The sequence below is a fragment of the Bubalus kerabau genome, chromosome 1 (assembly GCF_029407905.1).
Source record: "Bubalus kerabau isolate K-KA32 ecotype Philippines breed swamp buffalo chromosome 1, PCC_UOA_SB_1v2, whole genome shotgun sequence".
Lineage (NCBI taxonomy): Eukaryota > Metazoa > Chordata > Mammalia > Artiodactyla > Bovidae > Bubalus > Bubalus kerabau.
In genome coordinates this window covers 176,226,565-176,251,442 of record NC_073624.1, presented here as the reverse complement: position 1 = coordinate 176,251,442, position 24,878 = coordinate 176,226,565, and the positions used below count along the sequence as shown (strand labels likewise).

The 24,878-nt window shown below is 49.0% G+C and overlaps 3 protein-coding genes across 5 annotated transcripts in view; 2 read left to right on the top strand and 1 right to left on the bottom strand.

Moving 5' to 3' along the window:
• The window catches only part of FAM32A (family with sequence similarity 32 member A), a 271,335-nt gene that overhangs the window by 231,660 nt on the left and 14,797 nt on the right, over positions 1-24,878 (top strand). The window lies entirely within an intron of this gene.
• Positions 59-9,620, top strand: HSH2D (hematopoietic SH2 domain containing). Of its 3 annotated transcripts, none has more exons than XM_055542097.1 (6): positions 59-195; positions 2,535-2,682; positions 4,741-4,830; positions 7,072-7,237; positions 7,769-7,903; positions 8,990-9,620. In XM_055542097.1, exons 2-6 carry the CDS (start codon positions 2,558-2,560, stop codon positions 9,500-9,502), a joined length of 1,029 nt encoding a protein of 342 aa, XP_055398072.1. In that variant the 5' UTR covers positions 59-195; positions 2,535-2,557; the 3' UTR covers positions 9,503-9,620. The 3 variants fall into 3 exon arrangements, with proteins under 3 accessions (XP_055398072.1, XP_055398071.1, XP_055398073.1); XM_055542096.1 differs by lacking the exon at positions 59-195 and adding an exon at positions 264-364; XM_055542098.1 differs by lacking the exon at positions 59-195 and adding an exon at positions 518-720.
• Positions 11,340-22,288, bottom strand: CIB3 (calcium and integrin binding family member 3). Its single transcript, XM_055542201.1, has 6 exons — positions 22,238-22,288; positions 21,976-22,010; positions 19,927-20,038; positions 18,621-18,768; positions 17,184-17,379; positions 11,340-11,970 (listed from the first exon to the last, which is right to left on the bottom strand). The coding sequence occupies exons 1-6, from the start codon at positions 22,286-22,288 to the stop codon at positions 11,949-11,951; spliced, it is 564 nt and encodes a 187-aa protein (XP_055398176.1). The 3' UTR covers positions 11,340-11,948.

Here is a 24,878-nt window from a genome sequence, read left to right as displayed (position 1 = left end):
GGGCCGAGGGCGGGGGTGGGGGCCAGTTGGCGTCCTAGTCCCCGCCCAGGGCTCACCTACTTAAGGAAACAGGAACCACTTGGGGCAGAGTGCCCCGCCCTGCTGACGTGCAGACCCTAAACCGAAACCCAAGGCTCCTGTAGTTGCCGAGGCACAGCCAGAGTGAGGGCCTTGGGCCCTGCAGGGGTCTCCCAGGTACGTGCCTATTTCTGTGCCCACCCCATGCTGGGTGAGACTGGGGCCCCAAGAGCTTCAGCCTCATCTCCACCCTTGAGGAGATAACACATGGGAACCAGGCTGGACCAGAAGGAGGGCCAGGGCTGGCGGGGTCCAGAGAGGCAGGAAGAAACTTCTGGGGGCACTGGTAGGTGACCATTGGAAAATAGAGCTGGAATTTGGAAAAGAGCATCCCTGACAGGGGCACAGCTGGGGCAGACACATGGAGAGGAGGGAGCGAGCTTGGTCAATGTGGAGCAGAGCAAGGATGTGGGTGATGAGGAGGTGGGGGAGGCTCCAAGGCTGTGGTCAGGAGCTTAAAACTTAGTATGACTTCACTCATCACCCTGCACCCTCCCCTGTGCCACCCTCTCAGTGCCAGGTGATGCTGGGGACCCAGAAAAATCCAAAAGAACCTAGCCCTGGACCTGATCCCCAAGAGCCCCTAATATGGAAGAGACAGAACCAGACACAGATGTTCCACGAGGCAAGGCTAAGCCAGAGGTGGGAATGATAGGAAAGATGGAAGACAGAGATGGATGCCAGGGCTTTGTCCTGGAGAAGAGGCAAGAAAGCTGCCTGGAGGAGGGATATTCTTGCTGGGTCTTGAAGGATAAGTCAGAGTTCTCCCAGGTAGCAAAAAGAACAAGCCTGTGAATATTTCCTCCTTCTGCGTCACTACTGGATTCATGAATATTCATTATATGAGTACATGCTGACCTCTGTGCTAACTGTACCTTCTCAGGCAATTACCATCATTAGCCCCAAATGGCAGATGACAATTCAGGCACAGGGAGGTTAAGTGAGATGCTCAAGATCACACAGCAGCCAAGTGGGAGAGCTGCAGTCTGAACCCAGGTTGTCTGGCTCTGATTGGGCTCAGTTGATTTATATCACCCTGCTTTATTAAACATTAGTTAATAGATTTCAATTTCACTCACTACAGTTTCTTTGGGTTCTTCCCCAGAGGGTGTGCTTGGCATCTGTCTTCTGGCAAGAGAAAGTCAATATTGACTGGGTTGATAAACACACGCTCCCTGTAGAAACAGCTTAGTAACAAAGACCTTCTGAGATATTGAAAAATCAGACCAATGGGGGACGGGGAAGGGTTGAGCTCTGGCGTGGGCACAGAATTAAGGGTAAGCGTGAAGGGTCATGTGTGGACAACCAAGCAGGGCACAACCCTTTGGCTGGTTCTTCACTGAATTAATACCATTTTGCGAATTGCCGCTGTTTTCTTTCTGTGTTTTCCAGCTCTGTGTCATTGCCTCACGAAGTCCATTGGTACCTGAGCTTAAAACTGTTGAGACTGTGTGTGAATTAATCGTGCGTTTGTCGAGTTACAGATGTGCCATCTGTAGCCGCCACCCTCGGTGACAGCGGTGGCGGCAGCAGCTGTTTGGGCCACATCTCTCTAGTGTTTAACGAAACCATGGCAACATTTTACGACACCCACTGTGCACCTGCTATTTCATTCATTCACTCATTATTTTGCCATCTCCACATCCCTCCTGGGAAAGTGATAGTTACTAAATTCAACCTTTACATAAATTCGGACTTCTCTGGTGGCTCAGATGGTCAAGAATCTGCCTGCAATGCAGGAGACCTGGGTTCGATCCCTGGGTCGGGAAGATCCCCCCTGGAGAATGGACTGGCTACTCGCTGCAGTATTCTTGCCTGGAATACTGAATTCCATCCAATTGCTGAATTCCATCCAATTCCATAGACAGAGGAGCTACCGTCCATGGAGTCGCAAAGAGTCAGACATGACTGAGGGACACAAGCTCAGTTCTTAAACTTAAATGGTGGTGGTTTAGTCGCTCAGGCATGTCCAACTCTTTGCAACCCCATGCTCTGTAGCCCACCAGGCTCCTCTGTCCATGGGATTTTTCTAGGCAAGAATACTGGAGTGGGTTGCCATTTCCTTCTCCACGGGATCTACCCTATCCAGGGATTGAACCCAGGTCTCCCTGCATTGCAGGTGGATTCTTTACCAACTGAGCCACCAGGGAAGCTCTAAACTTAAGTACATGTATGTATAAAAGGGGCTTTCTAATATTTGTAGTAATGGTACACATAATAAGAATAAAAGGAAAAGGAAGAATCCTTGGGAGGGGGTTTTGGGGGATGAGTCAATGAATGAATGTGCTTTAAGTGCCAACACATAGTAGGTGCTCAAGAAACAAGTCGATTTCAATCCTGTTGGCTCTGTCCAACCTGGAGGACTTCTCAAAGGAGGAGGCAGCATGAACTGCATGAATAAAGCAAAGGTGGGAAGTGGACCACACTTGACTCTCTTTCCTCCTTCCCATCGCCAGGTCAGACCTCACCCCTGGAAGCCATGACTGAGGCCAGAAGGCTGCCCCCATCACTGCCTCCACGACTGGACTGGTTCGTGCAGACGCAGGTGGACCAGCTGACCTGTGAAGGGGTCCCTGAGTGGTTCCACGGTGCCATCTCGAGAGAGTAAGGACACTGCCACACGTTCCACCCTGCCCTTCACCTTCTTTCCTGGTCTACCCCCACCCTAGGCAGGTTTTGACTTTAGGATCCTGGGCTCAGCTGTGCTAAGTGAGTTAAGAGGGTTAAATTCTGTCTCCTCCATGGACTTACTATGCGACCTTGGGCGAGTTACTGGACCTCAGCTCTCTCTATACACGTGGCCACCAGAGCAGTCCTGCCTAAGACCCGACAGGCCCCTTCCCCTCACCTCGCTCAGGCTGGGCTGCAACCTCACTGAGTCAGTGGTGGTGAAATGCAGCTTCAGAATCTTTCTTTACTCAGTGCCCCCCAGACAGCTGCTCTCGGTCCATCAGGGTTTAGCCAGAATGCACTTTCTACATCTGACTGAGCTCCTAGGACACAAACAAATCCACCTAGTCACCCCCAGGGGCTAGCTCTAAATAAACAGCGAAAAGAACCTTTATTGCCACATTCTAAATGCAGGACGTTGAGGAAACCTTGTGAAAGCCACAGAAAGGAGGAACTGGGCGTGGTTTCTAAGTCCTGGGGTGCACAGCAGAAGCATAATATAAGCCATGCACTGTAATTTTATGTCATTTTAGTAGCTTTATTAAAAGAGGTGAAAAGAAAGAAGTGGAATTAATGTTAATCATATTTTTTTATTTAAACCAGTATATTCAACATGTAATTAGCCCTAAGTCCTTAAAATCTGGCACGTATTATATGCTTTTAGTATATCTGGATTCCTACCAGCCATATTTCAAGTGCTCGGCAGCCACACGTGGCCAGTGGCCTCTGTAGTAGATGTTAGTTGCCCAGTAGTGTCCGACTCTTTGTGACTCCGTGGACTGTAGCCCACCAGGCTCCTCTGTCTGTGGAATTCTCCAGGCAAGAATACTAGAGTGGGTTTCCATTTCCTTTTCCACTGTAGTAGATAGCTCATGTCCAGAATCCCCCTTCTGTCTCCTAGAAGGCTACCTCTCACTAGGTGTGAACCCAAGATAATAGTAATAATAATAGTGAGCACCTTGTGTGTTCCTATCAGCTGGCAGTTCCCATATGCATACCCTGTGCATTTCATCTGTCCTCCCATGGGCCCTGGGAGTTAGGGTTTACTTTCCCCTTAAGGAAGCTGACGGTCAGAAGGGGACTGACCCTCGCCAAGGGTCACACAGCTAATGAAAAACAAATGCATTTAAAATCAAATGCATCTGGTGGTCCCATGGCTAAGACTCCGCGCTCCCAATGCAGGAGGCCCAGGTTCAATCTCTGGTCAGGGAATTAGATTCCACAAGCCTCAACTAAAGGGTTCGCAGGTCACAGCAAAGATGGAAGATCCCGTGTGCTGCAACTGAGACCGGCACAGCCAAATAAATAAAATATTTTTAAATCGAAAGCATTTAATAATGGCTCCTGCTTTATTACCTGTGACACCTTGATCTACCCAAAGCTGTCTTTGATTTGCCTTCCAGTTGTTGGGAAGGCAAGCAGGGGCTGTGAGAGATGGTCAAGGTCATCAGAGACTTCCTACCACCTCTGGGAGAACATCCTTGTCTCAATATCCCAAGGTCTGCAACAACCGAGAAAAGAAGTGATTTAAGCTGTTTGTTCACTTAGAAAATGGAAAACCATATGTAAAATAGATGACCAGTGCAAGTTTGATGCATGAAGCAGGACATCCTAAGCTGGTGCCGTGTGACAACCTAGAGGGAAAGGGTGGGGAGGGAGGAAGGAGCAATATTCAGGATTGGGGACACATGTATATCTATGGCCAATTCATGTTGATGTACAGCAAAAACATCACAATACTGTGAAGTAATTATCCTCCAATGGACAGAGGAGCCTGGTGGGCTACAGTCCATGGGGTCGCAAAAAGTCGGACACAACTGAGCAACTAAACCACCACAATTATCCTCCAGTTAAAATAAATACATTAAATGTTAAAAAAAAAAAAGAAAGAAAATCACAGACCGCTGTGGCCCGAGGGTGGGTACCACTACGGGATGACTGGTATACCAGATGTGTGGCCAGTGTGTTTATCCATCTCTTTCCTGTATCTAGGGATGCTGAGAACTTGTTGGAGTCACAGCCCCTGGGATCCTTCCTCATCAGGGTCAGTCACAGTCATGTGGGCTACACACTCTCTTACAAGTAAGGCCTGGGATAGGGGCAGGGGTAGGGGGACTCTGGGGCCTACTTGGAGGGGGCATGGGTGCTTCATACCACAGCTTCTCAGGGAGCAATCTGGTACAGGGTCTGGTAGAATCTAACTGAATTGTGGGCGGCTGCAGGTATGGCTGTAGCCAGCAGACATGGGCTTGGTGGTAACTGAGACTGTGTGATAACAGGGATTGCATGAGACCCAAGAGTAGCTATTGCCTTTCCTCTAACTCCCTCTCCCCAGCCATTTACATGGAAACTCCCTGGACTTCCCTGGTGACTCAGTGGTAAAGAACTGTCTGCCAATGCAAGAGATGCAAGAGACACAGGTTCAATCCCTGGTCTGGGAAGAACCCATATGCCATGGAGCAGCTAAGCCCGTGCACCACAGCTATGCTCTACAGCCCAGGAGCCGCAACTACTGAGCACCGTAACCGCTGAAGCCCAAGCTCGAGAGCCCGTGCTGTGCAACAGGAGAAGCCACTGCAGTGAGAAGCCCAGGAACCAAAAGTAGAGAGTAGCCCCTGCTCTCCGCAACTAGGGAAAAGCCTGCCCAGTGTAGAAGACCCAGCACAGCCAAAACTAAAATTATTAAATAAGTTAACTTAAAAATAAATAAATAAATGGCAACTCCCTGACTTCCTTGGGGACATGTTATGGAAAACCAGGGCAGCTCAGCTCCCTAAGTTTTCAACGCCTAATCCGGCATCTCAGATAGAGGAGTTAGTAACACAAACTACTTTTCAAAAGGATTCCAGGCCAAAGGGATTTTTCTTTTTCCAAAGGAATTCTTTCAGTTCAGTTCAGTTCAGTTGCTCAGTCGTGTCTGACTCTCCGTGACTCCATGAATCGCAGCATGCCAGGCCTCCCTGTCCATCACTATCTCCTGGAGTACACTCAGACTCACGTCCATCGAGTCAGTGATGCCATCCAGCCATCTCATCCTCTGTCATCACCTCTTCCTCCTGGCCCCAATCCCTCCCAGCATCAGAGTCTTTTCCAATGAATCAACTCTTCGCATGAGGTGGCCAAAGGACTGGAGTTTCAGCTTTAGCATCATTCCTTCAAAAGAACACCCAGGACTGATCTCCTTTAGAATGGACTGGTTGGATCTCCTTGCAGTCCAAGGGACTCTCAAGAGTCTTCTCCAACACCACAGTTCAACAGCATCAGTTCTTCGGCACTCAGCTTTCTTCACAGTCCAACTCTCTCATCCATACATGACCACTGGAAAAACCATAGCCTTGACTAGACGGACCTTTGTTGGCAAAGTAATGTCTCTGCTTTTGAATATGCTGTCTAGGTTGGTCATAACTTTCCTTCCGAGGAGTAAGCGTCTTTTAATTTCATGGCTGCAGTCACCATCTGCAGTGATTTTGGAGCCAAAAAAAATTAAAAAAGGAGTTTTTTAAATGGTCCTATTACAGAGTTACCCACAGAGGGAAAAGCTCACGCCTTCAGTCCTTAGGCAGCCCAAGGCTGCCACTTAACATGCTGTGTGGTCTTGGACAAGCTACTCACTGTTTCTGTGCCTCCTTCCAAGTCCTCATCTCTAACATAAAAATGCTAAAGTTAATTCAGAGTCTTGATGTGAGGACTAAACGAGACATAACAAGCACATGCTTGCATTCATGCTAAGTCACTCTAATTGTGTCTGACTCTTTGCAACCCTATGGACCATAGCCTACCAGGCTCCTCTGTCCATGGAATTTTTCAGACAAGAATACTGGAGTGGGTTTCCATGCCCTCCTCTAGGAGATCTTCCTGACCCAAGGATTGAACCCATGTCTCTTATGTCTCCTGCATTGGCAGGCGGGTTCTTTACCACTAGCACCACCTGGAAGCTCAGTAAGCACACAGTGGCCAATCAGTAAATGCACTCATTCATTAATAATGGAACATTTATTGAGTACCTGTACCAATTTTCATTGTCATTTCTATTGGTCAATTACCCTTGCCAGGCATGAAGCTTTTACCTGCAGTAGATTTTTCCATCTTCACAAGAAGGCCTGAATAGCCTCCCATTATAAAGGGGGCAACTGAGGCACAGTACAGTCACCTGCCAAGTGTCACACGGCTAATGAGTGGAGGAGCTTACAAGGGAATCTAGGCAGCGGGCTGTAGCCATGATGCTGCCAGCTCAAGAGCTGGGGGTGGAGTGGGGAGGAGGGGTTGGGTTGGGAACCATGTGATGGAGAATGGGATAGCCTAGCTCCAACCGTGTCTCCACAGAGCTCAGAACTCCTGCCACCACTTCATGGTGAAACTGTTGGATGATGGGAGCTTCATGATCCCTGGAGAAGAGAGGGTCCATGACTCTCTAGATGCTTTGGTCACCTTCTATCAGCAGCAACCGCTGCGACCACATGGGGACCTGCTGATGCAGTCCTGCCCACAGGTGAGGATTGGGACCCCCCCAAGGGCCAAGCCCCCCAAACTCTTGCTCCTGCATGCCCCCTCTGCCTCTTGAGATCCCATCATTCTTCCAGTCCCTGTTCCCCTGGGGCCCCGCCCCTCCTGGTCCTTGTTCCCTGGGTCCCCAGGCTGGTTTTTTTTTACAGGGATTCATGTACCAGATATAACCTTGTCTGACCTACCAGAATAGCATATTTCCTTATAAGCCTCAGTGGGTGGGGCCTAGCCCTGAGAAGCTGCTGTGGGAGGGACATATCTCCTTATAAGGATTGATGGGCATGGCCTAGGCCCCCAGAAGCTGTTGTGGGAGGGGTGTGTCTCCTTATAAGGACTGATGAGTGTGGCCTAGGCCCTCAGAAACTGGCTGTGAGTGTGGCATAGTCCTTATAAGGCCCAGAGGGCAGAGCCTAGCCCTCAGTCATTGCTGTGGGAAGTTTTGTGGGTGGGACAGGACCCCAGCCCCATCCCTGTCTCCTGCCTTGGGACTGAGCTATAGGTCCCCTCTGCTTTGCAGAGGGATCCAGTAAATGTGGATTATGAAGATCTCTTCCTTTACTCCAACGCACTGGTTGAGGAAGCCTCCAGCTCTGCTCTTGGCTTCAGTGAACATCAGATTCCCTCCTCTTATCCCATGGCCCCACCCAAGGAGGTATGTGACAGAAAGGTGGCATCTCCGATCTGGAAAGTGGGAGGTGGGGTGGCAGGATGCAGGGGCAGAGGTGACCCACAGCTGCCAGAGGAGAGTCTCTAGAATGAAGATTAGATCCTGCTGTTATTCAAGTCCCTAAGTTGTGTCTACGGAGAAGGCAATGGCACCCCACTCCAGTACTCTTGCCTGGAAAATCTCATGGACGGAGGAGCCTGGTAGGCCGCAGTCCATGGGATCGCTAAAAGTCGGATATGACTGAACGTCTTCACTTTCACTTTTCACTTTCATGCATTGGAGAAGGAAAGGGCAACCCACTCCAGTGTTCTTGCCTGGAGAATCCCAGGGATGGGGGAGCCTGGTGGGCTGCCATCTCAGGGGTCTCACAGAGTTGGACACAACTGAAGTGACTTAGCAGCAGCAGCAAGTTGTGTCTAAGGTGGAGCTTGCCGATGACTTGGAGGTGGAGGGTAAGCAGGGAAGAAGGTCATCGTCATGGTTTGAATTCCCATGCCTGCACGCATGCTCAGTCACTTCAGTCATGTCTGATTCTTTGTGACCCTATGGACTGTAGCCCTCCAGGCTCCTCAGTCCATGGGATTCTCCAGGCAAGAATACTGGAGTGGCTGCCCTCTTCGTGGCCCATGAGCTAAGTGCAACTTTTGTGTTTTTGAATGTTTGAAAGAAATCAAAAGAAAAATAGTATTTCATGACCTGTGAAAATCAGGTGAAACCCACATTTCTCTGTCCGTATTTTGGGAACACGGACATGCTGGCTCGCTGACTGTAATCTCTGGCTGCTTCCCACAATAGCAGAGCTGAGTAATGAAGCACAGACTATTGGACTCGCAAAGCTCAAAACACTGGCTCTCTGAACCTTTATGGGAAAAGTCTGCTGCACACTGGGGGAGACAGTGAAGCCCTTTACTAAGACAGGAAGGATGGGCCGTGGGATCAGGTTTGGGGGGTTCTCTTGGGATCTTTCTCCATCCCAGGGCATCTGGGTGGGATCTGGGTCCCAGTTTCTGGGGGAGATTCAGCGCTCTGGTGGGTGAGGTGGCCCCAGGTCTCACCTGTTCTCCATTTCAGGCCTCTGCAAAGCCAGGCCCGCTCCATCGGTCAAAGGAAAGGAAGCTGTCAGCAAGGCTGGAAGGTGCATCCATGGAGGGTCCTCTCGAGGAGGCTTGTCAGAAACTCTGGAGGAATCTCAGGATGCTCCCCAAGACGGGCAGGAAGGTCCAGCAGCAGCTGAAATCCCACCTGGCGACTTTGAGCTCATCGTCAGTGACCGACGGCTCGGAAACTGGGACAGGTGACACAGCCTGGGAAAATAACGTCAACAAGGACCCCTTTGTGGCCACGTCCCTCGCAAGCCCCGCACAGCCCCAAGCTCCAAGAAACAGGCAGGGCCCCTCCAGGAAAACCTCAAGGTCGGTCAGCTGGAACGAGGCAACCTCGAAGGTCAGGGACTGGCACCAGACGGTGGTGAGGGTCCTGTCCTTACAGGCGTCCAAACCAGGCCCAGTGGACTTGAGAGAACCCCAGGACTCTCTCCCTGAGGAGTACCGCCCCCCGCCACCCTTTGCCCCTGGGTACTGCTAGGTTCGCCCTGGCTCTGGGACCCTCACTGCTGGGGGCTGTTCATGCCTGGGCCTCTTGCTTTCTGCCGCAACCAGGGACCTGAGAAATGTAATAAAAACATTGCTTGGGTCTGGTCCTATGATTGCCAGTGGGGCAACCTGGTCATTTTAATAAGAATAATGAGGACTTCCCTGATGGTCCAGTGGTTAGGACTCTACACTTCCACTGCAGGGGGCACGGGTTTGATCCCTGGTTGGGGCACTAAGATCCCACCTGCCATGTGGCACAATCAAAAAATAATAGTAATAATAACAATCAGTTATAGCAATGGGGCTAGGACACCTACTGTGCGCCAGGCCTCACACTAGACCCTCCACATTCATTATTTCTTTCACGCCTCTGAGCAGACCTAGGGACTTCCCAGGTGGCTCAAATGGTAAAGAATCTGCCTGCAATGCAGGAGACCTAGGTTCAATCTCTGGGTCAGGAAGATCCCTTGGAGAAGGGAATGGCAGCCCACGCCAGTATTCTTGCCTGGAGAATCCCATGGACAGAAGAGCCTGACAGGAACTAACACTTTCACTTTTTTTCACCTTCTGTGTAGGTGCACCAGGTAGGCTCGTTCTGCATATTTTAAAGAAGAGGCAGGGGAATTCCCTGGCAGTCCAGTGGTTAGGATTCTGCTCTCTCACTGCCAAGGGCCCAGGTTTGATCCCTGGTCGGGGAACTAAGATCCCACAAGCCTTGAGGTGCAACCCAAAAAAAATTAAATTAAATTTAGAAAATAAAAAAGAAGACAGGTTCAGAGAAGAGAAGAGATATGGCCAAAGTCACACACACGGCTGGGGTGTCAGCACCAGGACTTGAAGCCAGGCCTTTGAACTCTTTCTCTGCATCCCCTGCGCCTGAGCACAGCTGTTCATGCCTTCCCCCTGGGTTTTTGTGCAAATGGAGGAGATGAGACTTGAGGAAAGCGCGGCACAGTAGCATTCCTGACATCAGTGGCAGCTGTAGGAGAAGCATAGGAGGCCCTTTGCTTTAAAAAGGGAGAGGCAGCCCACGGCTGTGGTTGGGAGTGGGCTCAGGAGGAAATCTTGGGTGGTGGGGCTGTGTGACCTTTGGTGAGTCACTAGGCCTCTCTGGGCCTGTTTCCTCATCCAGAAAATGAGGAGAGCAGTCTCCGTTTTCTCAGGATGAACCAGCAGAATGTGAATAAAACCTAGGGCTTTGGTGCACAGTTGGTGCTTAATAAATGGGGATTTGGGTTGGAGGGGGCACCCTAGAAATTATGCACAGTGGAGGTGTCTGGGAAGGTCCCTGGAGTCTGGTTTCAGTCACAAGAATGATTACTCCTTGGATGGATCAGAGCTATGGAATGGGCCCCCAAGATGACTCTAGGTGGAGTAGAGTGATGTGCTGTGCTGTGCTTAGTCGCTCAGTTGTATCCAACTCTTTGCAACCCCATGGGCTGTAGCCCACCAGTCTCTTCTGTCCATGGGGTTTCTCCAGGCAAGAATACTAGTGGGTTGCTATGCCCTCCTCCAGGGGATCATCCCACCCCAGGGATTGAACCTAGGTCTCCCACATTGCAGGTGGATTCCTTACTGTCTGAGCCACCAGGGAAGCCCAAGAATACTAGAGTGGGTAGCCTATCCCTTCTCCAGGGGATCTTCCTGACTCAGGAATCGAACCAGGGTCTCCTGCATTGCAGGTGGATTCTTTACCGGCTGAGCTACCAGGGAAGCCCAAGTGAAATAGTGTGTCTTCCCAAATCTGTAAGATGTAGAGGTTTGGGATCTGGAGTGAGGTGGGCCTGGGCTCAAGTCTGCCCCTGCAAATGACTTCAGGTGTGGCCTTGGGCAAGTCACTCCACTGTCTCTGAATGAAGTGGGAGTGCTTCTCTGCCAGGGATGTCACAGGGAGTCAATGCAATGGCAGAATGGCAGGTGCTTCATGACTATAAAGCACTGTGCCAGCCTCAGTGAGTGACATTCTTGCCCAGAGGCCTCCCCTGGCAGTTCTGATGATTCAACGAGGAGGTGAAGCTTTAGTCTCCTTGAGAAAGTCAGGGATTGAGGGGGGGAAAGGGGAACTTGAGTAGTCGTGTTCCACCCCTGGGGATGCCCTGGGGCAGGACACAGCAGGGGCCTCATCTCCTCTGCCCACCAGGTGAGTCACTTCCAACCCTCACAGTGGAGAGATGTCCAGAGTCAGCCCTTTCCTTGTACAAATGGGAAGATCATGGCCCACAGAGGGTGCAGCCACACCAGAATCACACAGTGAGGACAGAGGTGCGATCCCAGGCTGCCTCCCTCTGATCTACCAGGTTTAGAGGGGAAACACATTGTCCAGGCAGCTGTGACTCAGTGATGTGCATTTATTCCCGGAGCCCAGGGAAAGCAGATTTCACAACAGGATGAGGGGTCACCCCAACGTCCTCTGGCCCGGCTGCTCCTCCATGGTGCCCTCAGATGCGGATGTGGAAGGTGCTGGGTGCAAAGAGGAAAGGAGTCTGTCAGCAGGCAGAGAGCAGCCTCCCTTCATCCCCCTCCCCAACACTCCCACCGTGAGTCCCCAAGGCAGGCAAGGAGCCATGGTGGTTGGGGTGAGGGGGAGATGGACCCCTTCAATAAACCCTAGGCCATGGTCTTCCTGGCCCCTACAGGGGTTGAGAGCACACATCATTTTGGATCAGAGATTACATCCTGGCTCTGCCCCAGACTCGAAGGCTACCTCTCTGGGCCTCTGTTTACTTCCCTGTAAAATGAGGATAATGGCAACCTCCTAAAAAGGACTTATTACCTACCAGCTGAATGCAGCAGTCGTTGCACCTGCCATAGTTTGACCTCAGGCCAAACTGCAGGGAGGGAACACAGCCCCACCCATCAGCAGAAAATTGGATTAACGAGTTACTGAGTGTGGCCCCGCCCACCAGAGCAAGACCTAGTTTTCCCCACAGCCAGTCCCTCCCACCAGGAAGTTTCCACAAACCTCATCCTCATCCATCAAAGGGCAGACAGAATGAAAACCACAATTACAAGAAAACTAACCAAACTGATCACATGGATCACAGCCTTGTCCAACTCAATGAAACTATGAGCCATGCCGTGTAGGGCCACCCAAGATAGATGGGTCATGGTGGAGAGTTTTGACAAAATGTGGTCCACTGAACAAGGGAATGGCAAACCACTTCAGCATTCTTGCCTTGAGAACACCATGAACAGTATGAAAAGGCAAAAAGATATGACACTGAAAGATGAACTCCCCAGGTCGGTAGGTGCCCAATATGCTACTGGAGAAGAGTGGAGAAATAGCTTCAGAAGGAATGAAGAGGCTGAGCCAAAGCGATAACAGTGCCCAGTCTGGAGATGAAAGTAAAGTCAGATGCTGTAACAAACAATACTGGAAAGGAACATGGAATGCTAGGTCCATGTGTGCTGTGCTGTGCTTAGTCACTCAGTTGTGGCTGATTCTTTGTGACCATATGAACTGTAGCCCATCAGGCTTCTCTGTCCACGGGGATTCTCCAGGCAAGAATACTGGAGTGGGTTGTCATCCCTCCTCCAGGAGATCTTCCCAACCGAGGGATTGAACCCAGGTCTCTCGCACTGCAGACGGATTCTTTACCATCTGAGACACCAGGGAAGTCCATTAATCAAGACAAATTGAAAGTGGTCAAACAGGAGATGGCAAGAGTGAACACTGACATTTTAGAAATCAGTGAACTAAAATGGCTGGGAATGGGAGAATTTAATTCAGATGACCATTATATCTATCACCGTGGGCAAGAATCCCTCAAAAAAAAAAAAATGGAGTAGTCCTCATGGTCAACAAAACAGTCCAAAATGCAATACTTGGGTACAATCTCAAAAATGACAGAATGATCTCAGTTTGTTTCCAAGGCAAACCATTCAATATCACAGTAATCCAAGCCTATGCCCCAAATAAGCCAAGCCTGAAGAAGCTAAAGTTGAACAGTTCTATGAAGACATACAAGATCTTCTAGAACTAACACCAAAAAAAGATGTCCTTTTCATCATAGGGGACTGGAATGCAAAAGTAGGGAGTCAAGAGACATCTGGATTACAGGCAGGTTTGGCCTTGTACAAAATGAAGCAGGGCAAACGCTAACAGAGTTTTGCCAAGAGAACGCACTGGTCATAGCAAGCACCCTCTTCCAACAACACAAGAGACAACTCTACACATGAACATCACCAGATGGTCAATACAAAATCAGATTGATTATATTCTTTGCAGCCAAAGATGGAGAAGCCCTATACAGTCAGCAAAAACAAGACCAGGAGCTGACTGTGGCTCAGATCATGAACTGCTTATAACAAAATTCAGACTAAAATTGAAGAAAGCAGTGAAAACCACTAGGCCATTCATGTATGACCCAAATCAAATTGCTTATGATTATACGGTGGAAGTGACAAATAGATTCAAGGGATTAGATCTGATAGAGTGCCTGAAACTATGGATGGAGGTTCATAACATTGTACGCGAGACAGTGATCAAAACCATTCCTAAGAAAAAGAAATGCAAAAAGGCAAAATGGCTGGCTGAGGAGCTGAGAGAAGAAGAGAAGCGAAAGGCAAAGGAGAAAAGGAAAGATAAACCCATCTATATGCAGAGTTCCAAAAAAGAGCAAGGAGAGATGAGAAAGCCTTCCTAAGTGAACAATGCAAAGAAAAAGAGGAAAACAATAGAATGGGAAAGACTAGAGGTCTCTTTAAGAAAATTGGAGAAACCAAAGGAACATTTCATGCAAAAATGGGCACAATAAAGGACAGAAATGGTATGGACCTAATAGAAGCAGAAGATAATAAGAAGAGGTGGCAAGAAAACACAGAAGAACTATACAGAAAAGATCTTAGTGACCTGGATAACCACGATGGTGTGATCACTCACCTAGAGCCAGACATCCTGGAGTGCAAAGTCAAGCAGGCTTTAGGAAGCATTGCCGTGAACAAAGGTAGTGGAGGTGATGTATTCCAGCTGAGCTACTTTAAATCCTAAAAGAACCGCACTCAATATGCCAGAAAATTTGGAAGACTTGGCAGTGGCCAAAGGACTGGAAAAGGTCAGTTTTCATTCCAATCCCAAAGAAGGGCAATGCCAAAGAATGCTCAAACTACCGCACAATTGCACTCATTTCACATGCTAGCAAAGTCATGTTCAAAATTCTCCAAGCTAGGCTTCAACAGTACATGAACTGAGAACTTCCAGAAGTACAAGCTGGATTAAGAAAAGGCAGAGGAACCAGAAATCAAGTTGCCAACATTCACTGGATCATAGAAAAAGCAAGAGAATTCCAGAAAAACACCTGCTTCTGCTTCACTGGCTACTCTAAAGCCTTTGACTGTATGGATCACAACAAACTGTGGAAAATTCTTAAAAAGATGGGAATACCAGACCACCTTACCCGCCTCCTGAGAAATCTGTATGCAGGTCAAGAAGTAACAGTTAGAACAAGACATGGAACAATGGACTAGTTCCAAATTGAGAAAGGAGTACATCAAGGCCGTATATTGTCACCCTGCTTATTTAAACTTATGTGCAGAGTACGTCATGTGAAATGCCAGGCTGGATAAAGCACAAGCTGGAATCAAGATTGCCGAGAGAAATATCAATAACCTCAGATATTCAGATGACACAACCCTTATGCCTGAAAGCTAAGAGGAACTAAAGAGCCTCTTGATGAAAATGAAAGAGGAGAGTGAAAAAGCTGGCTTAAAACTCAACATTTAAAAAACTAAGATCACGACATCTGGTCCCATCACTTCATGGTAAATAGAAGCGGAAACAATGGAAACAGTGATAGACTTTATTTTCTTGGGCTCGAAAATCACTGCAGACAGTGACTTCAGCCGTGAAATTAAAAGACACATGTCGCTTTGAAGGGAAGCTATGACAAACCTGGACAGCATATTAAAAAGCAGAGACATTGCTTTGCTGACAAAGGTCTTTATAGTCAAAGCTATGGTTTTTCTAGTAGTCTAGGATGGGACAGCTGGACCATAAAGAAGTCTGAGCCCTGAAGAATTGATGCTTTTGAACTGTGGTATTGGAGAAGACTCTTGAAGAGTCCCTTGAATACAAAGGAGATCAAACCAGTCCATCCTAAAGGAAATCAGTCCTGAATATTCATTGGAAGGACTGATGCTGAAGCTGAAGCTCCAATACTTTGGCCACCTGATGCAAAAAGCTGACTCACTGGAAAGACCCTGATGCTGGGAAAGATGGAAGGCTGGAGGAGAAGGGGACGACAGAGGATGAGATGATTGGATGGCATCACAGGCTCAATGGATATGAGTTTGGGCAAGCTCTGGGAGATGGTGAATTACAGGGAAGCCTGGCATGCTGCAGTCCATGGAGTTGCAGAGAGTCAGACACAACTGAGAGACTGAACAACAAAATGGGGGTAACAGCTATCCCTCCCTAACTGAACTGTAAAGAGGGCTGAAAGAATGGAAAGTGTTCATCGCTCAGTCTTTTTCAACTCTTTGCGACCCCATGGGTTGTAGCCGCCCAGGCTCCCCTGGCCATGGGATTCTCTAGGCAAGAATACTGGAGTGTGTAACCATTCCCTTCTCCAGGGTATCTTCCCCACCCAAGGATCAAACCCAGGTCTCCTGCACTGCAGGCAGATTCTTTAACATCTGAGCTTCTAGGGAAGCTTGGTGGCTCAGACAGTAATGAGGGCTAAAAAGAGGCAAATATACAGAGCAGGATGCACATTAGGTACTCAGTTAGTGGCAAGGGACTCATCATGGCGTCATTATTCATGTCTCAGTGGTCAGGAGACCAGCCTTGTTATCCAGGGTAGAGAAAGGAGGTCCTCTGGGCATGAAAGCCACAACAGTATCAATAGCGCACAGTTATTGAGCACCGGCTGTATGCAAAGAACTGCTCTAAATTCTTTCCAGGTACCAGCTCAAGGTCAGTCAACTTTCTTCTGCCAAGGGCCAAATGATTGATATTTACAACTTTGCACAATGACTCAATGTCACCTTAAAGCTCAAAAGAAGCTGTGAACACTATGAACACAAATAGGCATGGCTGTATGCCAATAAAACCAGCAATGGACATGGAAACATGAGTTTTATATCACTTTCATGTGTTGTGGAGTATGATTTTTTTTTCCCCAGCCATTTAAAAATGTAAAAACCATTCCAAGCTCATGGGAAATATAAAAACATCTCCCATGTATTCCCACCCACCCCCTGTATTAACTCATTTAATCTATGCTGGATCCCCTGGAGAAGGAAATGGCCACCCACTCCAGTATTCTTGCCAGGAAAATCCCTTGGAGTGGCAGACTACAGTCCATGCGGTCGCAAAAGAGTCAGACACGATCGAGCGACTGAACAACAACAATCCTCCCTAGAGCGCTGATTCTCCCTAGGGTGGCCAAGTACAGCTGTCCAGTCTGTTCACTGCGAAATGCTCAGGCAAGTGAGGGCTGAAGTTCCAACCATGTTCTACTCACCCAAAGAGCTGTGTCCACCCACAAGAGGTGTCCCCAGGGTCTCTAATTAGCCCCATTCAAAAGACACAGCCTGAGGCCTGGGAGGTCGGGAAAGTTCCCCAAGGTCACAAATGAAAAAATGGAGGAAATTTCACAGAGTCTGTGGATCTAATCCGTGAGCACTCCTCTCGTACATGGGAATGGATTGTGCAGGGTGGCGAGGAATATCACCTGAGGAAGTCTGGTGCCCGAAGGATCATGTTCTGGAAGTCTTCCAGGGATAGCCGCCCGTCGTGGTCCCCATCGGCTTCATCCAGCACCTTCTCACATATCAGGCTCACCTCCTCAGTGCTCAGCTCCCCCCGCGTCAGCTTAGTCACCGTCTGCTCCAGGTCCCACGCACAGATGTAGTCATCATTGTTAAAGTCTGCAAAGCAGGACAGGTGGGGACATGGGGGTGACCGGACAACAGGGACCAGGCAGGCTGGGCCAGTGGTGAACACATCTTGTCCCCATGTGACGAAGAAACTGAGGCACTGGAGGGAACACAAGACCCTGGGCTAATAGCCAGATCTTGCTTTGGAATTGGGTAGGTAACCTCTAGGAGGTCATTCATTCACTCAAGTATTAATGAGCACTTACTATGTGTCCATCTCTGGGGGCCTAGATGGTAAAAAATCTGCCTGCAATGCAGGAGACTCAGGTTCGATCCCCAGGTGGCAAAGATCTCCTGGAGAGAATGGCTACCCAGTCCATTATTCTTGCCTGGAGCAACCCATGGACAGAGGAGTCTGGCAAGCTGCAGTCCATGGGGTCGCAAAGAGTTGGACACAACTGAGAAACTAACACTACTTTGTGTCAGGCGAGTGATATTTGTTTTTCATTCATTCCCTCTTTCAATAAGTATTTACTGAGTGCCTACTTTGTTCCAGGCACTGTGATAAATTTTCATTCATTCATTCAACAAGTATTTACTGAATACCTACTATGTGCCAGAGACAGATGGCAAACCAAACACTGCCACTGCTCTTGGGTCTCTTCAGAGAGAAAATCAATAAGATGTGAACAGATGAATGAATAAGAAGTTAAGCAGCACTGCTCCATGCTAGGAGAGAAATTGAATGTGGCATGGGAGTGACTAGGAGGCAGGGACTACTTTGGACCGAGATATCAAGGTAAGAAGGAACTAGGGGAAATGTATTCTAGACAAAAAGCACAGCAGAGGCAAAGGCCCAGAGGCAGAAAGGGTTTGATGTGTTGAGGAAACAGCCAGGCCAGTGTTCAGTTCAGTTCAGTCGCTCAGTTGTGTCCAGCTCTTTGCGACCCCATGAATCGCAGCACACCAGGCCTCCTTGTCCATCACCAACTCCCGGAGTTCACTCAGACTCACGTCCATCGAGTCAGTGATGCCATCCAGCCATCTCATCCTCTGTCGTCCCCTTCTCCTCCTGCCCCCAATCCCTCCCAGCATCAGAGTCTTTTCCAGGCCAGTGTAGCTGGATGGAATTAGCAGAGGGATAGAGTGGAGGGGGAGGTACCAAGTTGGGATGAAGGACAGGGCCAGGCAGGGCCTCAGAACTCTTGTGAGACATATATGATGGCCATGCAGTCCCTGACCCAAGACCTGGGTTCATTCCCACTTCCCCACCCTGGGGTCTGTGCACGCACCATAAATTTTAAAAGCGTAGTAGACTTTGAGGTCACGGGGAGCCATTTCACTCATCACAGAAAACATGTCCAGGAAGTTGTCCAAGGTCATATGGCCATCCCCATTTTCGGAGAAGACCTGGGCGATCCTCTGACGGAAGGGGTTGTCCTAGAGACAGGAAATCCATCCCTTACCAAGTTTTCTGGGGCTCCGTGTGGTTTCACTGTCAGCCCCCACTTTCCTGGAAACCTCTGAGTACCCTTCACCAAGACTCTCTCTTCCTCCTATGATCCCTGGAGAGGACTCCAGGCAACTCCAGTCTCCTCCTCTATGGCCTGGGTGCCAGTTAACCCCCATTCTGGCTTCAGAGGCAGTCACATGACCCCAGTGAGGCCAATCAGGGATTTCCATTCACCTGGCAATGGCGAGTGCCTCTAGGATGATCATGTGACTCCAGATGGCCAATCAGAGGCTGCCTTGGGAGGGTTTCTGAACAGTTGGGGTAGAGGAACCTCATTTCTGCTTGTTGCAGAGCTGATAGGAGGAAATCTGTGGCAGTTGGTGTTTCCCTTCACTACCTCAAGAGATCAGACTGCTTGAGACTGAAGCCTCTTCCTGGGAGAAGCTGAATTATGGAGGGGGATTCTGAAGCACAACACTTTCTGCCCCTCTTGAATGAGGCTTCTGTCCTTGTGATAAATAATCTCTATTCTCTGTCCCTTACCCCACAAGTCCCCTCCAGAGTCACAAACTAGTGTCAAACATCCTGCTGAGAAGAATCTGTCTTTAATGACTTCTACTATGAAATAGAAGAACTAATGTTCCTGAGTGGGCTTCCCAGGTGGCACTAGCGGTAAAGAATTTGCCTGCCAATGCTGGAGATATAGAGATGCAGGTTTGATCCCTGGGTTGGGAAGATCCCCTGGAGGAGGACACAGCAACCCACTTCTAGTGTTCTTGCCTGGAAAATCCCCATGTACAGAGGAGCCTGGCAGGCTTACAGTCCATAGGGGTGCAAAGAGATGGACATGCCTGAAGAGACTTAGCACGTACTCAGTGCAATGTTCCTGAGTACTTGCCATGTCACAGGCCCTGTGCTAAGCCCTTTACCTGAATTATCTCATCTCATCTTTCCCACAACCCAGAGTTTGAATTGTGTCTCTCTCATGTCCTAGCTGTGTGATCATAAACAAGTGTCTAAACCTCTCTGAAATTCAGTTTCTTCACCTGTAAAATAGAAATAACTGCAACAGTCACCTCATAGAAATACAGCAAGGCACATCCCTTCTTTTTTATCCCATGCCTGCCCCAGGGCCCCGGGCATACCTTCAGCTCAGGCATGCTGCCAATGAGCTCATAGGGCACCTTCACGTCAGGGCAGCTGGTATAGTCGAGAGGGACAAGCTGAGGGGCCAGGTCCTGGTAGCGATAGAAGAGCCTGGTATGGGGAGGGAAACAATGAGAAGGTCTGGGAGATGAGTGAGGATGGGATTGTCTCTACTCTCTCACTTTCACAGATGCTCACTATACACTTGAAGGATGCTGAGCCATCAGCCCTGGGCCCAACCCTCACACAGAGACACCTTTATCTCCCTAGGGACAAGGCCAAGGTAAAGAGAGGACCCCAGGGACTTCCCTGGAGGTCCAGTGATTAAGAATCCACCTGCCAATGCAGGGGCCACAGGTTTGGTCCCTGGTCTGGGAAGATCCCACATGCCATGAGGCAACTACTGAGCTCATACACCACAACCACTGAAGCCCGCACACCTTTGAGCCCATGCTCCCAAGAGAAGCCACTGAAGTGAGAAGCCCACATATCACAACCAGAGAGCAGCCCCTGATCACCAAAACTGGAGAAACCTACACAGCAACCAAGACCCAGAGCAGCCAGGAAATTCATTCATTCATTGTTTTTAAAATGTAAAAAAAAAAAAAAGAAAAGAAAAGAAAAGACCCCAAAGCTAGGTGAAACTAGAGTGGGAAAAGTAAACCAAGGAGAAGGAAGGACTTCCTGGAGGAGGGGGCATGGGCGCTAGGTGCTGGGCTTTGAAGCACAAATAAGAGCTCACCAGGCAGATGGGGTTGACAGAAAAGAGAGTGCTTAAGGCAAGGTCACCTCACATTGAGCATTCAGAGACTCTGAGTCAATCTACGATTTGCTAGACATCATCACACTGTTGGCAAGACCCTCATCCTCACACTTTCCCTCTCTCCCTCCATAATGGGGGTTGCAGTTCCCTCAAGGGGCCAGAGACACAGTCTAATTAATATTCAGGTTTTTCAAAGGGGTAAATGAAAGGCATTTTGCAAAACAGCAAAGGCCATACACACTGCCCAGATGGTGGGGTCAGGTGTCTACTCCAATGCCCTTGCCTGGTGATACCATACCGTCACTGGAACATGCTGGGCAGTCACCTGTACAGACCATCTTGATGAGCCAGAGATCCTGGAGTTGTTAGGGACGTCTCAGAAGGGGATAGAAGCCTCTGGGTCATGTGATGGCTAGGAACTGGAAGAGGGGTTATCTGGAACTTCACTGCTGGGTCCCTTCAGAGAATAGCCTGGGTTTGGGTTTCTGTATGGCCTCGAGTAAGTCCCTCTTCCCCTTTTCCCCTCTTTCTGCTCCGTAAGTCTGCATGAGAAGCAAGAAGCTTGAGACACACAAAGTGTTAGCCTCAAACTCTTTGGGGCTCTACCCATCTACCCAGGGGTCTGAGGTCAGCCTCCCCTGTGTGAGCCTCAGTTTCCCCATCAGTAAACAGATCATGATGGTCAGGGTGACCCTGTGAACTGTCCTCACCCAGACAATGGGGCTTACTGGTGGAAGTTGTGCCCATCAATAATGGATGTCCTGCACCCACACAATTGGGACCTTGGCCCTGATCACTCTGCCGTCAAACCACAGCCAGCTTGGGTTTCACAGGTCAAAATTCATGGGTGGGTCCGGAATCTGGATAATGGCTCCATGGGCTGAGTGATGCTGTAGGAGGATCAATGCTCACACCAGGAACCTGCAGTAGCCTGGGGCCACCTCTTCACCCTCTAACCTTGATGTCAACCCCACCACCCAGAGCTGGCTCTAGACTCTGCCCCCTGGGGTCCCAGCCTGTTCTCACTGGGCCTCAGGGGGAAGTTTTGATCCACATCACCCCTGCTCACACACTCTCTATGGTTCCCTGCCACCTTTGGGAGAAAGCCCAAGCTCGTCAGCCTAGAGGTGTGGCAATAGGGCCAGATGGGACGTCTCAGCAGCCTTCCCATCTCTGCGTCATTCACCAACTAAGCACACAATTCCCCCATTAAGCATCGAGCGCAGTCAAATTGCAAAGCATATAGAAAGGGCCCAGCTCTTCTTCCCTTCCTCCTCAGACTGACCTCATGATTTCCTTTCTCGTGAAGAAGGTGCAGTCCTGTGGAGAGAGATGTTGGCTTAACCCAGACCCTGCCTGATGCGGGGGGTGCCTCCTTCCTCTCCCACAACCCATCGCTGCCTGAATCCACACACAGAGCCACCCCAGGACCTCTTGCTGACTGCACCCCCCCACCCCTCAGGATGAAGGGATGCTGTCCCCATTTCTTCAGCCAAGAAAACAACCAGGCTGCCAAACCCACCGATGGCTTGGTCCATCACCCCTACCTGATAAGCTTCCAGTTGCTCATGAGTGAAGACTGTTTGCTTGTTGCCCATTAGTGGAGACCTCTGCCTGGACTCTGGAACAGGCTCCCAAAGCCCCCCGATCTCCTCGGGGCCACACCGGTTGCCAGGCTGCTGCTCACCAGTGTCTGGGCAAATCTCCCTGCCCTGGCTGTCACCTGCCCACCCTCCTCATCACCCCCAGCCTGGGCGAGACTCAAGTTACAGCCAAGCTCTCTGGGCAACGGCCTGAGTATATGTCCACAGCCATCAGGGCAAGGAGAAGGGCTCAGGGAGGTCACAGGGCAGCCCTCAGTGGGGAGACCACACTTGCCATCACCAGTGAGACTGGTGTGGGGTGTGGGGCATCTTTGAGAAATGGGCAGGGTGATGGAGAGGCTGCCGGCACACTTCAGGTCAAATTCCAGCTCTTCACCCACTAACTGTGTGGTCTTAGGCGGGCCACCTGGCCTCTCTGAGCCTTGTTTGCAAGATGGAAATTATATTAGTACCTACTTCATAGAGTAGCAAAGAATCTGCCTGCCAAAGCAGGAGACTTGGTTTCAATCCCTGGGGTCAGAAAGATCCCATGCAGAAGGAAATGGCAACCCACTCCAGTATTCTTGTCTGGGAAATCCCATGGACAGAGGAGTCTGGTGGGCTACGATCCTTGGGGTCAAAAAGAGTCGGACAGGACTTAGTGACAAAGCAACAACAACACAGAGTTGTTCTGAAGATCTGATGAGATCATTCACTCAACTTCCCTAACCAAAAACACATTTTTTTGACCATTGAATGTAAACCAATTGTAGACACATGATAGTGAACAAGCTAGATGAGGTGTGCATTGGAGATGATGATGAGAATGATGTTATGGCTTGAGAAAAGCAATCCAATGTCTAAGTTTGGGTTAAATTAACACCATAGTTCTTTATTGCAGGACTCGTCAGATCCTTTAATATGTTAAAGTGCACCACGCATCCTCAAGGGGTAAATTCAGTAATTTCCCCTACACGTTGAAAGAATTTCATTCCAAGATTAAGTTCTTAAGTCCAGTTCATTCATTAAGTCCAACAAAGTTAGTCTAAGCACTCAACTAATACAATTGGCTTTTTGTACTCTTCATACAGTAATAATACTTTTCACACACATGGTACAAAAAAAGCAAACACACAAAATAAAACATTGCAAATCCTACAGCACAGTCCCTTGAAAAGTGCAGTAGTACAGTACAATAGCTGGCATACAGGGGCTGGCATCAATGAACAGTCAAGAAGAGGAAGCGACTGGAGGAGGGAGAGGAGGTGAGATGTGGTAAAGCTGGAGGACTATCAGCAATAGGAGACGGAGGGCAAGCTGCAATTTCACTCCCGTCTGACATCGATGGCACCGATTCTGACTCCTTGCTGGAGCCAGATGCGGGTTCACATCTTTGAGTTTGTAACTTGAAGGTTCATATGTAGAGAACTTACTGTGCGACATAGCAGCTGCCAATGTTATTAAGACCCAGAATCCTCTTGGGCAGAAAGTTTGGGAGTCGGACGTTCCCAGCCTGGTACTCCCTGCCCTTCTGACTCAGGATCTAGCCTCCTTCCACTTTCCTCTCCTGCCTATCCACTTCCAGCCCCACACCCTAGACCCCCTGAACCACCCTTGAGGCTTCCCCTTCCCTCATCCCTGCTCTCCATGGCATGAACCATCACAATTCCTCCCACCAGGCTCCTCTGGCCCCTGCCTCAGCTTCCAAATATGCGAAGCCATCTTATATAATATGACTACGATCAAGCTTTAAAGAACCCCTGAGGATGATTTGTTGGGGGAAAAAAATGACAATACCAAGTATTGACAAGGATCTAGAACAACTGAAACTCTTATACATTGCTCATGGTGATGCAAAATGGTACAGCCACTCTGGAAAATGAGTTGGCAGTTTTTTAATAAAGTTAAACAGACACTTATACATGACTCAGCAATCCCACTCCTGGGCATTTGCCCAGAGGACATGAAAACCCATGTGCACACAATAACCCGCCCACAAAACAGAGACAACATTTGCCAATCACATAACTGGCAAGGGACTGGTCGCCAAGCTACATAAAGAACTGTTACAAGTCTACAAAAAAAAAAAAAAAAAAAAAGAGGAGAAGGAAATGGCAACCCACTCCAGTACTCTTGCCTGGGAAATCCCATGACAGAGGAGCCTGGCAGACTACAGTCCATGGGGTCACAAGAGTCAGACACTACTAAGGGACTACACCATCATCACCATCACAATAAAAAGGCAAATAACCCAAGTGAAAAATGCGCGAAGGTTAAGGGGAGGGAGGGATGAATAGGTGAAACGCAGGGGATTTTTAGGGCAGTGAAACTACTCTGAATGATACTATAATGATGAGTCTGCATCATTACACTTGCGTCATTATACATTTGTCCAAACCCACAGAATGAACAACACCAAGAGTGAATTCTAATTTAAAACTATGGACTCGGACTGATTATGGGTCAGTGTAGATTCATTAATTATAACAAATGCACCACTCTGATGGAGGGTGTTGGCAACTGGGGAGATGGTACATTAGTAGGGCAGGAGATGTAAGGGAAGTCTCTGCACCTTCCTCTCGGTTTTGCTGTGAACTTAAAACTG